Here is a 19,104-nt window from a genome sequence, read left to right on the forward strand (position 1 = left end):
TCTTGTATCCCGCTCCCTTTATTTATTGTATGTTTTATGTGTCCGTGCATGTTTTCGTATTTAATGTGTTAGCTCTTACACGAGCCTTCTCTGTATACAAACGAGCCTTCTCTTTGTCCTCTGTATACAAAAAAAAAAAAAAAAAAAAAAAAAAAAACCTTGGTTCATGTTTTGATGTAATTTCCTGAAAGGCATTTTCCTCTCCATTATCTGTGTAGTCTGTCACTATCGATACAGCAGATATGGATGGTGGGTGACAAATCAAAGTGATGGTCACGCTATGGAGATGTGGCTTGGGAAGCAGGAAGAGATTGAACAAAACAAGGAAAACACTTGCTGGAAACACAAACTTGCTTGAAACACAAATTGTGGAAGAGTAGTCACTATTTCATCATCTAAGAGGTAAACAACCGATTCGCTCTTCTCTACGGAAATGTATATAGGCCTGTAACATAAAAGTGCAGTGAAGATAGTGAGTGTTAAAAATAAATACCAACCCAAAAATCTCCTCCGCTTTCTCCTTCACATTGGACAGTTCACAAGACTTCAGGTCTTCGCAGGACTCCCAAAAGCTGAGGTTTTCAGCTGCGGAAGAGTATCGATCACGTGCGTATGAATAATTTTCTTGGAATAAAGAACAGAGAGAAATTGGAACAAGAAAAGCATGCGTCTGACCAACCACTGAACTCCTTCAGAAGGAATTCGCGCAATTCTTGTCGCCCACGTGGGTCGTTGAGTAGTACTTTGAAGCTGAAGGCCCAACACTCGACTCTCTGTCTTGCTGGAACCTCCACCCTGCCAACAGTAAGCAATAATGGGTTGGTATCAAGAAGCCATATTAAACTAGAGCAATGCGACTGTGTTGCCAATATGCCCACAACGGGTAGATGCCCTCGTTCAATGTCCTAAAAATAAACAAGTGTGACTTAAATCCCTTCAGCTGTTTTCAAGTATCACATTTTCACCAGGCATGACAGGTTTCACATCGATCGGTGAAGCGGTTTCAGAGAAGGGCATTTTTTAAATTATCGTCTTTCAAGCTAATATGGTGGCCACACCATGTGACATATGACCTTAAAAATGTACACCCTGCATATGTATCGGTAGGGGATCACGTTTGTGAAGTTTCGTGTTGATCAGATGAGGTTCATTTTTCTATCCAAGAATGTTTGTCAAAGCACGTGACCTACGACATCATCATTGTCAAACTATATGCAGCAGTGGTGTTAGATGATATTTGTAAAATTTCGCATCGATAGGGTGAGCGGTTTCAGAGATATAATTATTTAATATTTTCCTTCAATTCAATATGGCTGCCACACCATGGGACCGATGATGTTTTCGTGATCATCCTTTAATCGCAATGCCTTATCAATGACAAGTAAAGTTTCGAGCCAATTGATTTGGTGGTTTGGGAGAAGATGTTTTTTTTTAAAGGTTTTAGGTTAGATCCAATATGGTGGCCAAACCATGTGACCTATGATGTCATAAATTTAATATTTCAACACAAATGGGTCATAGATCATGTGCATGCAATTTCAGATTTTTAGGATAAGGAATTTGATTAAAACATTTTTGGCTGGTATACCACTTCACGTATGATGTCATCATTATCATGCTTTTGTTCCCTATTGGGAGTACAATGTGCCAAGTTTAAAATTTTTCCATTCAGCGGTTTCTGAGAAATAATTTTTTCATTCTTTGCGTTTAATCCAAGATGGCTGCCATACACGTGACCTATGACATCACAATTATCATAAAAACATTCTGCATGGGTGTCACTCCAACCCTGAAAGTTTCGTCTCAATTGAACATGTGGATGCTGAGAAAAACGAGGTTTAGCCTGTATGGACGGACAACCCGGAAACATAATGCCACCTTCGGGGGCAGACACATAAAAAGAGAAGTATTAGCCCCAGTTGGACTTAGTCCGAAACGGGGGCTTATGGATTTGGTCTTGCCCATGCGCCCGCAACCATGTCTCGGAGATGTATGAACCCATTTTGTTCAAACTTGGCACAAGCAGAGTACATGACGGCATACACATGCACCTCTCTTTATTTTGGGATCTAATCAAACATGGCCGAGTGGTAGACTGGCTGCCATTTTAGTTGTAAAAAACCCCGATGTTGAAGACGTCCTCAACCATTTATTGGAAATGGATTTACTGATCTTATTCAAATTTGGCACACAGATAATGAATGATAACATATGACATATGCACGCCATTTTTTTTCGAGATCAGATCCAAGATGGCCGATTGGCGACCATTTTGTTACTTAAATGTGTCCCCATCCATTTCTCGGACATGCAAAGACCAATTTTCTTCAAACTTGACACAAAGACAATACGTGTGTGTGTGTGTGTGTGTGTGTGTGTGTGTGTGTGTGTGTGTGTGTGTGTGTGTGTGTGTGTAATGTTACCGGTAGACTCCTAAACGGAGAGGCTTACGTACTTGATATTTGGCACAAACATGGCCATTGAGCCTGGGACAAACATGGTCGACCTAAAAAATTATTTCATAATATTTTTAAACCATATTTTTACCTCAGCGCATTTCAGCGAGGCATATTATGACCGGAATGGCAGAGCAGCGCGCTGATTCGCTCAGAGCGATCACGTGATGTTCCTTGCCGCCATTAACTCAGTTACGCGTGCGCACGTATTTCAGAGCGAAAAGCGATTCCGTTTTTTCACATTTCAGCGAGGAATATTGCCATTCACACCACATAGGTTTTTTTCCCTTTCATCTTTAGATCCATATTTATTGCCATAACGTAGCGCATTATGGCTCTCTCGAGCTCGAGTTAGCCAATCACCTGGGAGCATGAGGCCACGTTGGCCACGCCCACGACGCAGAGTTGCAATCGATCGCTCAGAGCGATCACGTGATGTTCCTTGCCGCGCGATTGCGTTTTTTCACATTTCAGCGAGGAACATTGCCATTCACATCACATAGGTTTTTTTTTCTTTCATCTTTAGATCCATATTTTTTTTCAGCAAGGAATATTATACACGGAATCTGAATCGGTGGCAGAGCAGCGCGCTGATTCGATGATTCGCGTGCCCTCCCCCTCCCCTCCCCCTCCTCCCCCCTCTCTTCCCCTCCCCCCTCCCACCCCCCCTCTCCTCCCCTCCCCCCTCCCACCCCCCCTCTTTTCCCCTCCCCCCTCCCACCCCCCTCACCTTCCCATCCCTCACACTCCCCCCTCCCCCTCCCATCCTTCCCACCCCCTCCCCCTCCCATCCCTCACCCTCCCTCTCCCCATCCCCCCTCTTCTCCCCTCTCCCCCTCCCCCTCTTCTCCCCTCCCCCCCTCTTCACCCCTCCCCCCCGTTCCCCTCCCCTCCCCTCCCCCGCCCGGCAATGCCGGGTACTTCTGCTGGTATATATATATATATATATATATATATATATATATACACACACACACACACACAGCAGATTTTGTTTTGTCACCAGACTAAAGATGGCCGACTGACAGCCTTTAACTCCGTACAGCAAATTTACTAAAACCACGGCGGGGGCTATGACATTTTATGTCTTTTCTTCTTGTTATGATTGAAATAGGTGTGTGAGATGTAGAATAATAATAAACCGACATGCTGGCATGGAGGCTCCACAGTGATGGATCTTGAGAAATCCAGGGGTTACTGGGCAAGCAGCCAGACATGATAGGGTCATGTGATGCATACCGGTCATAATGCCGAACAAACCTGCAAGTGGGAAGGAGGTATGACAGCAATAACATGCTTAGATAATCTTTACATTTATTCCACATATTAAAAATTGCCATTCCATGCAAATATTCTATATATAATTAGCTAAACCTCAAAACGTGTATTTATATATCATTACAACCATTGGTTGGGCAGCTGGCCTGACTCCACCCACAATTATTTTTTTGTTGTTGTTGTACACAAGGTCGAGGCTCGTGTAATAGTCCTTGAGCCAACCGGCCATATTTTGAAGTGAATGCTCCAGCGGGGGGAGTAATTCTCATTATGATTTTCCATTAGACCAATGTCTCAAGTGTCAGAAAAGGTGTGATGGACATCTGAGAACGGTAGCTTAGTGCCCGGATGGACGCCATCTTTGAAACCACCCAGCTCGAAAATGCCCATTTGGTGGGGTACATTGTTGCACGTGTATCTGGACTTCTATACTAGCTATCGATGTGCGGTTGACGACTAAATATACGTCCGATGTGTACCGTCTAAATAAAAAATAATATGAAGCATTTTGTTTTAGATTAATTATTATAAAAATCAATTATCGAAAAAAAATCATATATTTTTCAATATTTTATTATTAGACTTGTACTTTTTTTAGTGAAACAACACTGGTATGATTTTCCAAATTATGCATTGTGCTACACCGTTTATCTGTCTATAAAAATAACTCAAAAACTAAAACATATCATCCACCACGAGTTTACACAAAAAATATATGAAAAGGCATGCACTTTCCACAAACCGAAACTATGTCAGTTGGAATTTCCCGCCGATAATCAACCCACAGAACCCAGTGCCGAAAGTGACGTCAGTCTATTCTATATCTATATTCTATATTCTATATCTCAGTCTGAGATTTGTTGCGGTGACCTGATTAATTTCTGAGGGGGGGGGGGGGGGGGGGTGGGTGGCTTAAGAACTAAAAGTGAACATGTTAGATGGCACCACATACAACTCTATTATAGAGTTGTATTGTGGCGCCATCTAACATGTTCACTGACTTGGATGAGTATGTCTATGTAAGCTGGCGAGCTTTTCGGATATCGGAGTAATCTAACGTCAGTCTTTTTGTTCTTTCAGCTGAGATGGCCGGTGTCGAGGCGAAACGGGCGAAGATTGAACCTGAGTCCGGAACGTGCATCCTGTGCAGCAAGAAGTCGCCACTCTCTGAACTAAGCAAGGCAGCGGCAACAGTTCTTGGAAGACATTGTGTGACGCAGCCGCAGTTAGAAACTTTTATCCAATTCTAAAGCTAGTCCAAGAAGGCGCAGTTGAACTTCCTAATATTCCAATATTATACCATAGGGCTTGTAGATCAGACTTCACTCACAAAAACCACCTAGCTACTTTGACCAATGCAGCTAGAAGTTCTTCAGTTGATACTGGCGATGCGGTGCGACGGCGATCATCACGGGAAGAGACAGGATCAACTTCAACGGTCTACGATGATAAATGCATTTTTTGCCAGCGTGCTTCAAAATTCATAAAAGGCAGTCGTACCCGTGAAACAGTTGTCTTGGCTGTTGAACTTCGAGCAGATAAGACAATAAGAGATGCTGCGACAGCTCGCAATGATGAGAGAGTTTTGGCATTGACTACACGAGATATGGTTGCAGCTGAGGCTCACTACCACTTCTCCTGCTATAGAAACTACACACGGCCCCAAAAACCTCAAGTAGAAACTGACATTGAAGATAATATCGAGAAAAAAGAAATGATACGATGTATATTCAATTTCATTCGCACTGACTTGTTCTTGAACCCGAGGATTGTTCCAATAGTTGATGTTGCAACAGATATCCTGTCTTCAGATACATTTACAGTTGATGTTCGTGACTCCATCAAGAAGAATCTGCAGCGCACATTACAAAGAGAGTTTGGAGAATCGCTCATCTTCTTCAATGTGAAACACCGTGTATACTTGATGCCCGATAATCTGACAAAGCGAGAGATTGCTGCAGAGTGCGTAAACCTGAAAGCAGAAGTGAAAGCATTTGAACGAACGGACGGTGAAAGTAACATTGTGCGTGCAGCTACTTCACTGCGACACCAGATCAAAGATGCTCATTACAATGAACGTTGGCCGCCTCAGCCAGCAGAACTCACTTCAGATTACGTGAAGATACCAGATTCTCTTCGTGTATTTCTGCATACTTTGATTTGCGGGAGTGGGGGTAGCTCTGCGCGTGCCGACACACTGGTATGGTCGATGGCTCAAGATATCATCAATGCTGTACACCGGGGTACCATCAGAACATCGAAGCATGTCCTACTTCCGTGGGTCATGAAAACGCTCACCGGTAATACAGAGGTCATCAGAATATTGAATCGACTCGGGCACGGATGTTCGTACACAGTTCTGGAAGAAATCGAGACAGCGCTATGCATAGACAAATTAGCAAGTGTGGAGAAAGATACAGTACCACTTCCGTCACATGTGCACCCTTCGGTCCCGACTGTATTAGCATTCGATAACATCGACAGGCTAGAGGAATCGCTGAGTGGTGGCGGAACATCGCATCGCGTCAACGGTATCATCGTCCAACCGAAGTCGCAGTCGTGTTTGCCGCCCCAACCTCCATCGGCAGTATCCAAAGCAGATAAGAAGCGATCTATCCCGTCATCCAGCGATTTAGTTCCAATATACAGCGGTGGGAAACGAGAGGGCCCACCTGCAATCAAGCCTGCAGATCTTTCTGACACTCTTGCAGGCGCAACATCCCTTGCGCAGCGCCGAAATCACGTATGGATTATGACTCGCATCCTGGAACCATGCGACCAGACAATCAGTTCGTGGACTGGTTTCAACATCATGACTAGAGATCGTGTTCAGGTGACGGAAGATGTAGTTGGCTACCTGCCGACTATAAACGCGCCTGCCACAGATATGGCAACAGTGCAAGAAATCCTCAGAGAAGCTCTGAACATCATGTCATCACTTCAGCTTGAGCGTATACCGGTGGTGCTAGACCAGGCACTATTTGCTAAGGCGACCGAAATAGCATGGAAAGATGTCGATCGATATGGAAGAATCGTGCTCATGATGGGGAACTTCCATACCATCTGTAACTTCATGTCGAGCATTGGGGAAATGTTTGGAGATGCAGGCCTTCGGGATGTAGCTGTTGAGTCAGGAGTAATCGCTGAAGGTTCCATCAACAGGGTTCTGGAAGGCAAGCAATACAACCGTGCTGTGCGACTCCACAAGTTGATGTACGAGGCACTAATGCGCATCATTTGGAAGGGCTTCCAGGTGTGGATAGAAAGCAATCATCCTGACAAGGAACCCCAGATTCGAAGCACTGACCTCAAAATTCGCAGCATCAAGGAGGATGTTTGCCACGAGACTCTCGCTGCTGCTCTCGATGATGATTCATGTGTACAGAGCTTTGACATGTTCGCGAAATACCTACATTTTCTGCGAACCAAACATGGAGACCTGGCTCGCTTCTGGATGATGTATATTGATATGGTAGAGACCCTGCTGGGGTTGATTCGTGCGGATAGAGAAGGCGACTGGATGCTTCACTTGGCTTGTGTCAGAAGAGTGATCCCTTGGTGTTTCGCAATGAACAAGGTGAACTATGCTAGATATCTACCAGTGTACTATGCACAGATGACGCAACTCCACGAAACATGCCCCGAGTTGTACAGGCATTTCAATCAAGGCTACTTCTCCGTACAGCTTAGACCAGGGAATCCATTTGCCAGAATCGCTGTTGATCAGACAACAGAAGAAACAGTAAACAAAGATACGCAAACAGCTGGAGGAACACGAGGTTTTAGTCTTCGACAAGGGGCTGTGTCACGATACTATCTAACTGCAGAAAATCGGGCTACTGCACTGAGGCAACTACGAGAAACTATCCTTGTGAATGGCAGCGACACATCTCACGCCAAGCACCCTAACTTGTCTACTTCTCGCATCAAACGTGATGAGTCTGGCGTCACAGCTATCTGTGATCTACTGGAAAATGACTGGACTAATCCATTCGCCGATGATCCGTCATGTCTTCTCAGTATATCTACCGGAGCGGCTGCGAGGGAGGACGTTTCTAATGACCTACTCAACACCCTGCAAAAGGGGGAAGCGGCGTATCAAAGCTTCCAGAAACGTCTTGAAGAGGGAACAGGCTTTCATGACACATTGAACAAGCTAAACTTGAAGACCTTTGGTAAGATCAAGCAGAAAGTTGTGAAGGGCACAAACAAGGAGATCGTCCTGAGAGCTGACAGACAACTGTTTGCCACCATGATACTCATCGCCAAGACAAGGAACCTCGACATGCAACTTGTCCTTTGTCACCCACTAGGGCCGTTACCATGGTCTTTGGCAAACGTTGATGGGTCAATGAAAAAAACGAACAAAGCTGCACTTGCGAAACACATGGAAGGTCTTGTGGAACCAGCCGAGAACGTTGACAAGCGAAGTGCAACAATAATTGATGCGATGGCTCTCATACAAAAGATGCATGGCGAGAACGACACGTTCGAAGAACTATCTGACCGCATCCTTGCTGCAGTGCTTCACGCTGGTCAAGGCAGTGAGCGCATCAATGTTGTCTTTGACACATACACAGAAGAATCCATCAAAGCAGCTGAGCGTGTGAACCGCGGTTCAAATGAAGGCATCAGTTTCAGCGAGATCAGACCCGCACACAAAATCATGAACTGGCGGCGTCTCCTTGCTTGCAGCCAGACAAAGGAGAAACTGGTTGTGTTTCTGGCAGAGTCGTGGAAACATGAAACAAATCGCGAAAAGCTAGGCAACAGAACACTGTATGTCACCTGTGGTGAAAAATGTCTGGTACTGACCCGCGATAGGTGGAAGTTGGTGCAAGCACTCGAATGTAGCCACGAGGAAGCAGACACGCATATGTTTCTCCACGCAAAGCACGCCGCTACCCACTACAAGACGATCATCTTAGTGGCAGATGACACCGACGTTCTGATCATCAGTCTTCATCTCAGCAGAACCATCGATAGTCAGCTCTTCATCAGACGAGGAACAAAGGTTCGAGTCAGAATGATCGACGTTGGAAAGTTGGCTGCGGTATTGGGGTCTGGAGTTTGCAGTGCATTGCCAGGGCTTCATGCATGGAGCGGGTGTGACACTGTGAGTGCTCTGGCTAGCCAAGGAAAGATAAAGGCTTTGAAGCTTGTGCAAGCGAATGAGCTGTATCTTCAAGCATTCACAGATCTGGGATCTTCGTGGAATGTACCAACAGACGTCTTCAATAGCATTCAGGCCTTCACGTGTCAGCTGTACGCCAAGAACACGAAGATCGTCGGTGTTAATTCGCTCCGTTATCACATGTTCTGTGCAAAGAAGGGCCAGATCGAATCTGGACAATTGCCGCCTTGTGAAGACTCCTTGATGCAGCATACGCTTAGGGCCAACTATCAGGCGGCTATCTGGCGACGCAGCCTTGAAAACCTACCAGACGTCCCAACACCATCAGCAGGACATGGTTGGGAACTCGATGATGGCGGTTCGCTCACAATCCGATGGATGGCGGGTCTACCAGCTCCAGATGTCGTCTTGAATCATCTCATGCACATGCAGAAGGACGTGTCGACCGTCAGATTTCTCCTGCATACTGAATGGGTTGAAGTGCACTGTTGTGTGTAAGCTGCAGGGATGCTCCAACATGGTGCAGGATGATGCTATCGTGGCTCAGGATGCCAATGACTCTGATGGCGACTCTGATAATTAACTTTGTGTGCACTGTATATTGTATAGCATATGTTGTTCTCTATTATAATGCAGGCCAAATTGCCTGAAAATCTTTATAGACAGATAAACGGTTTAGCAAAATGTATAATTTGGAAGATCATACCGGTGTTATTTGGCTAAAACATGACATGTTCAATGATACCTCCGCTTGCTTATTAGGAATATACATCGTATGGTGTTAAAATCAGCTCCATACGTCTTTCCAAACTCTAGTAATGAATAATTAATATAATTGGCGGCCATTTTGAAATCCAAGATGGCCACCAAAGTGCAGATTTCCTATGTAACAATTTCCGCCTGCTTATTAGATATCGTATGGTGTTAAAATCCTCTCCGTACGACATTCCTAACTTGCGTTATCGTCAGAATAGATAATGCCAGCGGCGGCCTAAGTCATTTTATGCCTCTTTACATTTATTTGTTGTAAACTCGTGGTGGATGATATGTTTTAGTTTTTGAGTTATTTTTATAGACAGATAAACGGTGTAGCACAATGCATAATTTGGAAAATCATACCAGTGTTGTTTCACTAAAAAAAGTACAAGTCTAATAATAAAATATTGAAAAATATATGATTTTTTTTCGATAATTGATTTTTATAATAATTAATCTAAAACAAAATGCTTCATATTATTTTTTATTTAGACGGTACACATCGGACGTATATTTAGTCGTCAACCGCACATCGATAGCTAGTATAGAAGTCCAGATACACGTGCAACAATGTACCCCACCAAATGGGCATTTTCGAGCTGGGTGGTTTCAAAGATGGCGTCCATCCGGGCACTAAGCTACCGTTCTCAGATGTCCATCACACCTTTTCTGACACTTGAGACATTGGTCTAATGGAAAATCATAATGAGAATTACTCCCCCCGCCGGAGCATTACTTTTGGTCTGGCTCAAGGACTATAAGAGCTAACATTGATCACAAAAAGACAAACTGACACATAAAATATAAAACATATGATAAAGGGAGCAGGAGACAAGATGGAGAGCAGGGATATCGGGAGATCTGTGGGAGGGAGAGGGCTTGGGGGAGTGGGTTGAGGTTTAAAAAAACATTGACACTGCTAGTACTTCGAGGAAAGAAGTCGGTATTTCAAAAAAGTGGATATGGGGTGAATTAACGGGGGTATAAAAGACCGAGGTTTTGGATGGGGGAGGATAAGAGATGGTGGTGAACAGCTGTTTTAAAGACCTGGAGGGAGGAGTGGGATTGAAGAGAGTGAGGGAGTTTGTTCCAGAGGTGTGAGAAAAGAGGAATGAAAGAGTGAAGGTGAGCAGAGCGTCTTGATTTTGGCAGTTTAACCATAAGATGGTTGCTGGCAGATCTGGTGCGACCTGTAGGAATATTTGGGGGACAGAGCACAGAGAGAGCTGGAGGAGCAAGGCCGGAGAGGAGTCGGTAGAAGACAGAAAGACCACCAACCTGCCTGCGGTGAGTGAGTGAGAGGCCCTTGGAGTTAGCTTCATCGCGGGAGATTCCAATGATTCTGAAAGCTTTGGTTTCAACAGCGTGAAGACGAGCTAGGTGTGAGGCAGGAGCACCGGCCCAGAAGGGAGAGCAGTATTCCATTGAGCTGCGGATGAAAGCCTTGTATGTGGTGAGGACCTCAGCTGTGCCAAGGAAGGACTTTGCACGACAGAGAACTGGCTTTGGAGGCCAGCTTGGAAATGTGGTTTTCGCAGGAAAGATCATGGCAGATAGTGAGACCCAAAAGCTCGAGTGACAGAACTTCTTGGAGAGGATTGTTGCGAAAGTGGATGGGAGGGTTTTCCAGTCGATCTTTTCGGAGAGACATAGTACGAGTGTGAGATTTGTCAGGATTGAAAGACATGTTCCACTTGTTTGCCCAGTCTGTGATTTTGTCCAGGTCTGCAGAGAGTGAGGAGGCTGCAGACTGCCGATCTGAGGGATGAGGAATGGAGCAGCAGAGAGTGGACTCATCAGCAAAGAGATAGAGAGGATTTTCCAGAGAGTCGGAGAGATCATTGATGAAGACCAGAAAAACACAGGGCCCAGAACACTACCTTGGGAGAACTCCAGCCTGAACAGGAAGGGGAGATGAGAGAAACCCATTCAGGGCCACACGTTGACTCCGACCAGAGAGGAAGTCCGCAAGCCATGCATGGAGATTTCCATGGATACCATAGGAGGAGAGTTTGGTGAGCAGAGCGGGGTGCCAGACCGTATCGAAAGCACGTGATATGTCAAGGGAGACAGCTCTGATTTCCTGTTTGGCATTAAGGACCTCCATCCATTGTTGAGACAGCAGAAGCAGCATGTCCAGAGTCGAATGACCTGGTCTGAAACCAAATTAGAATCTAACTGAAAAAATAAATCATACGTCCGCCATTTTGCTACTCCGTTCGGCCCAAGCCATATTTAGAAGTGTTATGTTCACAATCGCCATGAGTTCCCTTTAACTTTTCTCTTCAGTGTGAAAAATACCAAAGTGATTGTTAAAAGCATCATCAAATGTCGATAGGTTGCAGACTATCGGCGTCATAGACGTTCTGAGGCACACAGTTTGTGTAGGCCCCACCTGGCTTCAGGCCTTCTGGCCTCTAAGATCATTCCGTCAGAGCCCAGTGGAATTGGAATCTATCCAAGCTGTATAAACACGATGTATTAAATACGCACGCACATAAGCAAAAGGCATGCTTTGGCTTCATTACATAACCAGAGTTGTGTTTTCCGAGGCATTGAACAATCAAGTCAGCATTTTGTGCCTTTACACTGTCCACAGGTTTTTTATTATCTCGGAAGTGAACGAGACTGTGCTTATACACCCCCCGCGTTATCTTTATAAAATTTGGGTGCAATCAAGGCTGTGCTTATACACCCCCTGCGTTATCTTTTTTAATTTGGGAGCAATCAAGGCTGTGCCTATACACCTCCCGCGTTATCTTTTTTAAATTTCACACTGTTGAATCCAAAGCTTTCAAAATCATTGGAATCTCCCGTGATGAAGCTACCTCTGAGGGCCTTTCACTCACTCACTGCAGGCAGGTAGGTGGTCTTTCTGTCTTCTACCGACTCCTCTCCGGCCTTGCTCCCCCAGCTCTCTCTGTGCTCTGTCCCCCAAATATTCCTACAGGTCGCACAAGATCTGCCAGCAACCCTCTGATGGTTAAACTGCCGAAATCTCGGCTTTCTGCTCACCTTCACTCTTTCATTCCTCTTTTCTCCCGCCTCTGGAACAAACTCCCACACTCCCTTCAATCCCACTCCTCCCTCCAGGTCTTTAAAACAGCTGTTCACCACCATCTCTTATCTTCCCCCATCCAAAACCTTGATCTTTTCTACCCCCACTAATTCACCCCAGATCCACCTTGTTTGAAATTCCAACTTCTTTCCTGGAAGTCCTGGCAGTGTCCATATGTTTATACCTCTCCCACCCCCCCCCCCCCCCTTCACATGCCTCCCCCCCTTCACATGCCTCCCCCCCAAAGCCCTCTCCCTCCCACAGATCTCTCGATGTCTCCATGTCTCCATGTCTCTCGGTCCCTGCTGTCAAATGTTGTGTTTGTGTCCTTCCCCCTCTCTCCCCATCTTGTCTACCGCTCCCGATGTTATTTGTTTTATGTGTCTGTTTGTCTTTCTGTGTGATTAATGTTCGCTCTTTCACGAGCCTCGATCTTGTATACAAAAAAAAATTAAAAATTTTTTGGGGAGCAATCAAGGCTGTGCCTATACACCCCCCGTGTTATCTTTTTTTAATTTGGGAGCAATCAAGGCTGTGCCTATACACCCCCCGCGTTATCTTTTTTTAAATTTGGGAGCAATCAAGGCTGTGCCTATACACCCCCCGCGTTTTTTTGTTTTTTTTTTTTGGGAGCAATCAAGGCTGTGCCTATACACCCCCCGCGTTTTTATGCCTCTGTTGACGAAGTCGCTGGAGGCGTTTTCAGGTTGTACGCCGGCTGTCCGTCTGTTCCTCCGTGATAGGTTTTCGTTACCGCGATAACTTGGGAACGGCTGAAGGGATCTTAGTCAAACTTGGTGCAAGTATGTTTAATGAGGTAAAGATGAACTGATTCGATTTTGGGGACACGAGGTCAAAGGCCAAAGGTCAGAGGTCATGTTAGGAAAAATCCTGTTACCGCGATAACTTGTGAACCAGTGATGCGATTCTGACCAAATTTGGTACAGTTATGTATAATGAATAATGATGTAAAGATGAACTGATTCGATTTTGGGGTCAAGAGGTCAAAGGTCAAAGTCTGTAATATGTATATAACTTGAGAACAGCTGAAGTGATTTAATTCAAACTTGTTCCAGGTATGTATAATGATGTAAAGATTAAATGATTAGATTTTGGTAACCCAGGTCAAAGGCCAAAGGTCAGAGGTCATGTGATAACTTGAGAACAGCTCAATGGATTGAAAATAAACTTGGTACAAGTATTGTAATGATATAATAATATGGGCGGAGGCATATCAGTCGACGTCATGACGTTGAAGAGTGCCGTTCTCGTTTATTACTATTTTGGAAGCGAACAAGGCTGTGTTTATACACCGTAGGTTTGCTTCTTTTCACATTTACACCTGAAGCACATCAAATAAATCACACCTAACGTTTTTACCCGTTCGTGTTTAGGATCCCGTTAAACCAGCTCTCGTTTCTCATTCCCTTATTGCACATAATTCATTGGACATGGTCCATAACTTTGTGTATATTGTAATCATTTGTATTGTGTTGAGTTTTCGCATCGGTCATTTTGACAGGCTTTTCCCATAAAAAAAACCACCTTTGGAGGCCATTTTTCCCCGCAAAGCGGGGGTTGGCCTTTTTCGGGAACCGTGGATTGTTGTTGTTTTTCGGTCCCCTATTTGAAGCAATGTTTTACGGCCGGATGCCCTTCCTGACGCCAACCCTTTTTGCCACCTTTAACGACAAACAGGGAATTACCAGTGAACTGGTACTCAATTAGCCGACCTCGGAAGGATGACAGGCTGAGTCAACCCCCCTGGCGTTAATTCAGCGATCGACCGGGATTCGAACCCAGGATCCTTGGAATCCTAAGCCGGCACCCTAGCCGCTAGCCCAACACCAGGGACTCATAGTTATAGTTTATAGTTATAGTTTATAGTTATAGTTTTCCCATAGTTATACACAATTACCACTTTTGGTTCTACATGGCTATGGTATCTGTACAACTACTACTAATCTACATGCACAACTAAAGGGCGTAACAACCCCCATAACTGTCGGTCTTCCGCCTTCTGCCAACATTCACGCGTGCTAAAGTCAACCTCATTGGCACACTGGAGTAACCAAGAGAGTCTTGGGCGTCCTCGAGGAAGGCGCCAGGTTGCATTGGGTCGGTGACCATGGTAGAGAGTTATGGCAAATGCCAGGGAGATATGAGCTGGTACATGGTCACTTAAGCGGTGGATATGTCCAAACAAGGAATAGCTTCTCCTTGAAATATGAAGTGTGATCGGGCTGATTATAGTGATCTCACAAATGGTTCTGTTTGAGACTCGGTGATACCATCGAACCCCAAGGATGTGGCATTGACATCGCATATGAAAAGCTTGTAGGATATCTTGGTCCGTTTTCAAAAGGGTCCGGGTCTCACAACCATAGAGGAGAACAAGAAGCACGCATGTTCTGCAAATACGGAGTTTTATGGTAAACTAGAGTGGTGCTGTTTCCAGACAGCATCGAGTTACCCCATGACAGAATCAGCCATGCCAATTCGTCTACGCACACCAGGGCTGCAGTATCCAGATGAATGAATGTTGGAGCCCAGGAAGGTGAAGTGGTCCACTGACTCTACAACAACGCCGGAGATAGGTACTGGTCAGGGGCAGGGACCAATTGCAGCATTCTCTACCTTGGTTTTTTGCCATGAGGGCTTAAGGCCGAGGCTTTCAGCTACCAATTTAAAGCGGTTGAACACGGCCGGCCAGTGGATAGGGTCTCTCACAAATAGGGCAGCATCATCTGCATAGAGGAGATCTGTGATGACTTCTCCACCGTCATCGATTCCAAGCTGATCTGTACACCTTGACATTATCCAGTCCATGGTGGATCAGAAGAGGAAGGCAGCAAGGATGCATCCCTGGCAAACTCCAGAAGACAGCAAGGACGCATCCCTGGCAGACTCCAGAAGACAGCAAGGATGCATCCCTGGCAAAGGAGGCAGCAAAGACGCATCCCTGGCAAACTCCAGAAGGCAGCAAGGATGCATCCCTGGCAAAGGAGGCAGCAAAGACGCATCCCTGGCAAACTCCAGAAGGCAGCAAGGACGCATCCCTGGCAAAGGAGGCAGCAAGGACGCATCCTTGGCAAACTTCAGAAGGCAGCAAGGACGCATCCCTGGCAGACTCCAGAAGACAGCAAGGACGCATCCCTGGCAAAGGAGGCAGCAAAGACGCATCCTTGTCAAACTCCAGAAGGCAGCAAAGACGCATCCCTGGCAAACTCCAGAAGGCAGCAAGGACGCATCCCTGGCAGACTCCAGAAGACAGCAAGGTCGCATCCCTGGCAAAGGAGGCAGCAAAGACGCATCCCTGGCAAACTCCAGAAGGCAGCAAGGATGCATCGCTGGCAAAGGAGGCAGCAAAGACGCATCCCTGGCAAACTCCAGAAGGCAGCAAGGGCGCATCCCTGGCAAAGGAGGCAGCAAGGACACATCCTTGGCAAACTTCAGAAGGCAGCAAGGACGCATCCCTAGCAGACTCCAGAAGACAGCAAGGACGCATCCCTGGCAAAGGAGGCAGCAAAGACGCATCCCTGGCAAACTCCAGAAGGCAGCAAAGACGCATCCCTGGCAAACTCCAGAAGGCAGCAAGGACGCATCCCTGGCAAAGGAGGCAGCAAGGACGCATCCTTGGCAAACTTCAGAAGGCAGCAAGGACGCATCCCTGGCAGACTCCAGAAGACAGCAAGGATGCATCCCTGGAAAAGGAGGCAGAAAGGACGCATCCCTGGCAAAGTCCAGAAGGCAACAAGGACGCATCCCTGGCAGACTCCAGAAGACAGCAAGGATGCATCCCTGGCAAAGGAGGCAGCAAAGACGCATCCCTGGCAAACTCCAGAAGGCAGCAAGGATGCATCCCTGGCAAAGGAGGCAGCAAAGACGCATCCCTGGCAAACTCCAGAAGGCAGCAAGGACGCATCCCTGGCAAAGGAGGCAGCAAGGACGCATCCTTGGCAAACTCCAGAAGGCAGCAAGGACGCATCCCTGGCAGACTCCAGAAGACAGCAAGGTCGCATCCCTGGCAAAGGAGGCAGCAAAGACGCATCCCTGGCAAACTCCAGAAGGCAGCAAGGATGCATCGCTGGCAAAGGAGGCAGCAAAGACGCATCCCTGGCAAACTCCAGAAGGCAGCAAGGACGCATCCCTGGCAAAGGAGGCAGCAAGGACACATCCTTGGCAAACTTCAGAAGGCAGCAAGGACGCATCCCTAGCAGACTCCAGAAGACAGCAAGGACGCATCCCTGGCAAAGGAGGCAGCAAAGACGCATCCCTGGCAAACTCCAGAAGGCAGCAAAGACGCATCCCTGGCAAACTCCAGAAGGCAGCAAGGACGCATCCCTGGCAAAGGAGGCAGCAAGGACGCATCCTTGGCAAACTTCAGAAGGCAGCAAGGACGCATCCCTGGCAGACTCCAGAAGACAGCAAGGATGCATCCCTGGAAAAGGAGGCAGAAAGGACGCATCCCTGGCAAAGTCCAGAAGGCAACAAGGACGCATCCCTGGCAGACTCCAGAAGACAGCAAGGATGCATCCCTGGCAAAGGAGGCAGCAAAGACGCATCCCTGGCAAACTCCAGAAGGCAGCAAGGATGCATCCCTGGCAAAGAAGGCAGCAAAGACGCATCCCTGGCAAACTCCAGAAGGCAGCAAGGACGCATCCCTGGCAAAGGAGGCAGCAAGGACGCATCCCTGGCAAAGGAGGCAGCAAGGACGCATCCCTGGCAAAGTCCAGAAGGCAACAAGGACGCATCCCTGGCAGACTCCAGAAGACAGCAAGGATGCATCCCTGGCAAAGGAGGCAGCAAAGACGCATCCCTGGCAAACTCCAGAAGGCAGCAAGGACGCATCCCTGGCAAAGTCCAGAAGGCAACAAGGACGCATCCCTGGCAGACTCCAGAAGACAGCAAGGATGCATCCCTGGCAAAGGAGGCAGCAAAGACGCATCCCTGGCAAACTCCAGAAGGCAGCAAGGATGCATCCCTGGCAAAGAAGGCAGCAAGGACGTATCCCTGGCAGACTCCAGAAGACAGCAAGGATGCATCCCTGGCAAAGGAGGCAGCAAGGACGCATCCCTGGCAAACTCCAGAAGGCAGCAAGGACGCATCCCTGGCAGACTCCAGAAGACAGCCAGGATGCATCCATGGCAAAGGAGGCAGCAAGGACGCATCCCTGGCAAACTCCAGAAGGCAGCAAGGACGCATCCCTTGCAAAGGAGGCAGCAAGCATGCATCCCTGGCAGACTCCAGAAGACAGCAAGGATGCATCCCCTGGCAAAGGAGGCAGCAAGGACGCATCCCTGGCAAACTCCAGAAGACAGCAAGGTCGCATCCCTTGCAGACTCCAGAAGACAGCAAGGACGCATCCCTGGCAAAGGAGGCAGCAAGGACGCATCCCTGGCAAACTCCAGAAGGCAGCAAGGATGCATCCCTGGCAAAGGAGACAGCAAGGACGCATCCCTGGCAGCAAGGACGCATCCCTGGCAAACTCCAGAAGACAGCAAGGTCGCATCCCTTGCGGACTCCAGAAGGCAGCAAGGACGCATCCCTGGCAAAGGAGGCAGCAAGGACGCATCCCTGGCAAACTCCAGAAGGCAGCAAGGATGCATCCCTGGCAAAGGAGACAGCAAGGACGCATCCCTGGCAAACTCCAGAAGGCAGCAAAGACGCATCCCTGGCAAACTCCAGAAGGCAGCAAGAACGCATCCCTGGCAAACTCCAGAAGACGTGGGGAAAGGTGGTGAAAGTCGGTGTCCACTCTAACGCAGGCTGTTGCATTTGCAAACTTCACCTCACACTATTTGAAGTGTGGAATGCTTAATGGGGTGTGGATTGGTGGTGGAGTTTGGAAAGCCTTGTTGTATTGCCCTCACTGGTGTAGGTTGGTTTCTCAGGACTAATCACAATGGTCATTTGCACACACTATGATGAGTGGCCACCTGTCCAGGATTAGCCACCATTCTGAAGTAAGGGATCCACGTTGATGAAACGGTCCAGATATTAGGGAAGGTCTTCCTTGTAATATAGTATGAGAGAACTGTCAGGGAATAAAATATTCATATTAATTTGTCCATATTGTTAATATAACTACAGAATGTGTCTGGAGTAAAAATGCTCTGTGGTGCAGTTTGGATAAAACTGTGAATCCTCTTGAACTATTTAGCTTCGGTTAAAGAGCTAACAGGTGGTCCAGAGAGAAGTTAATTTTAAAAGACAGAATGTGTACCGCTCTTGGACTGCCATCTGTGTCTATCAATATTTAGCCTGTGTTCCATAGATGGAACACAGGCTGCAAATTCCCCCTCAGCAGGTCAGAGCATTTGACCTCTTGAACAGAAATAAGGTAGTGCACTCAGTCTCCCAACATAGAAAGCTGGCCAAAGGAGCCAAATAAGGTTTTTTGGATAAGGGAACCAGAGACA

The 19,104-nt window shown here is 46.9% G+C and overlaps 1 protein-coding gene across 1 annotated transcript in view; it reads right to left on the bottom strand.

Annotated features, from left to right (window-relative positions):
* The window catches only part of LOC137434541 (regulator of G-protein signaling 11-like), a 143,247-nt gene that overhangs the window by 58,083 nt on the left and 66,060 nt on the right, over window positions 1–19,104 (bottom strand). The window contains exons 11-13 of the mRNA XM_078785664.1: window positions 3,603–3,716; window positions 680–795; window positions 498–585 (exon numbers count right to left, since the gene is read on the bottom strand). Of these exons, the coding sequence (XP_078641790.1) occupies window positions 498–585; window positions 680–795; window positions 3,603–3,716 (318 nt within the window). The remainder of the gene's footprint in view (window positions 1–497; window positions 586–679; window positions 796–3,602; window positions 3,717–19,104) is intronic.

The sequence above is a fragment of the Myxine glutinosa genome, chromosome 10 (genome assembly GCF_964187855.1).
Source record: "Myxine glutinosa chromosome 10, kmMyxGlut1.1, whole genome shotgun sequence".
Lineage (NCBI taxonomy): Eukaryota > Metazoa > Chordata > Myxini > Myxiniformes > Myxinidae > Myxine > Myxine glutinosa.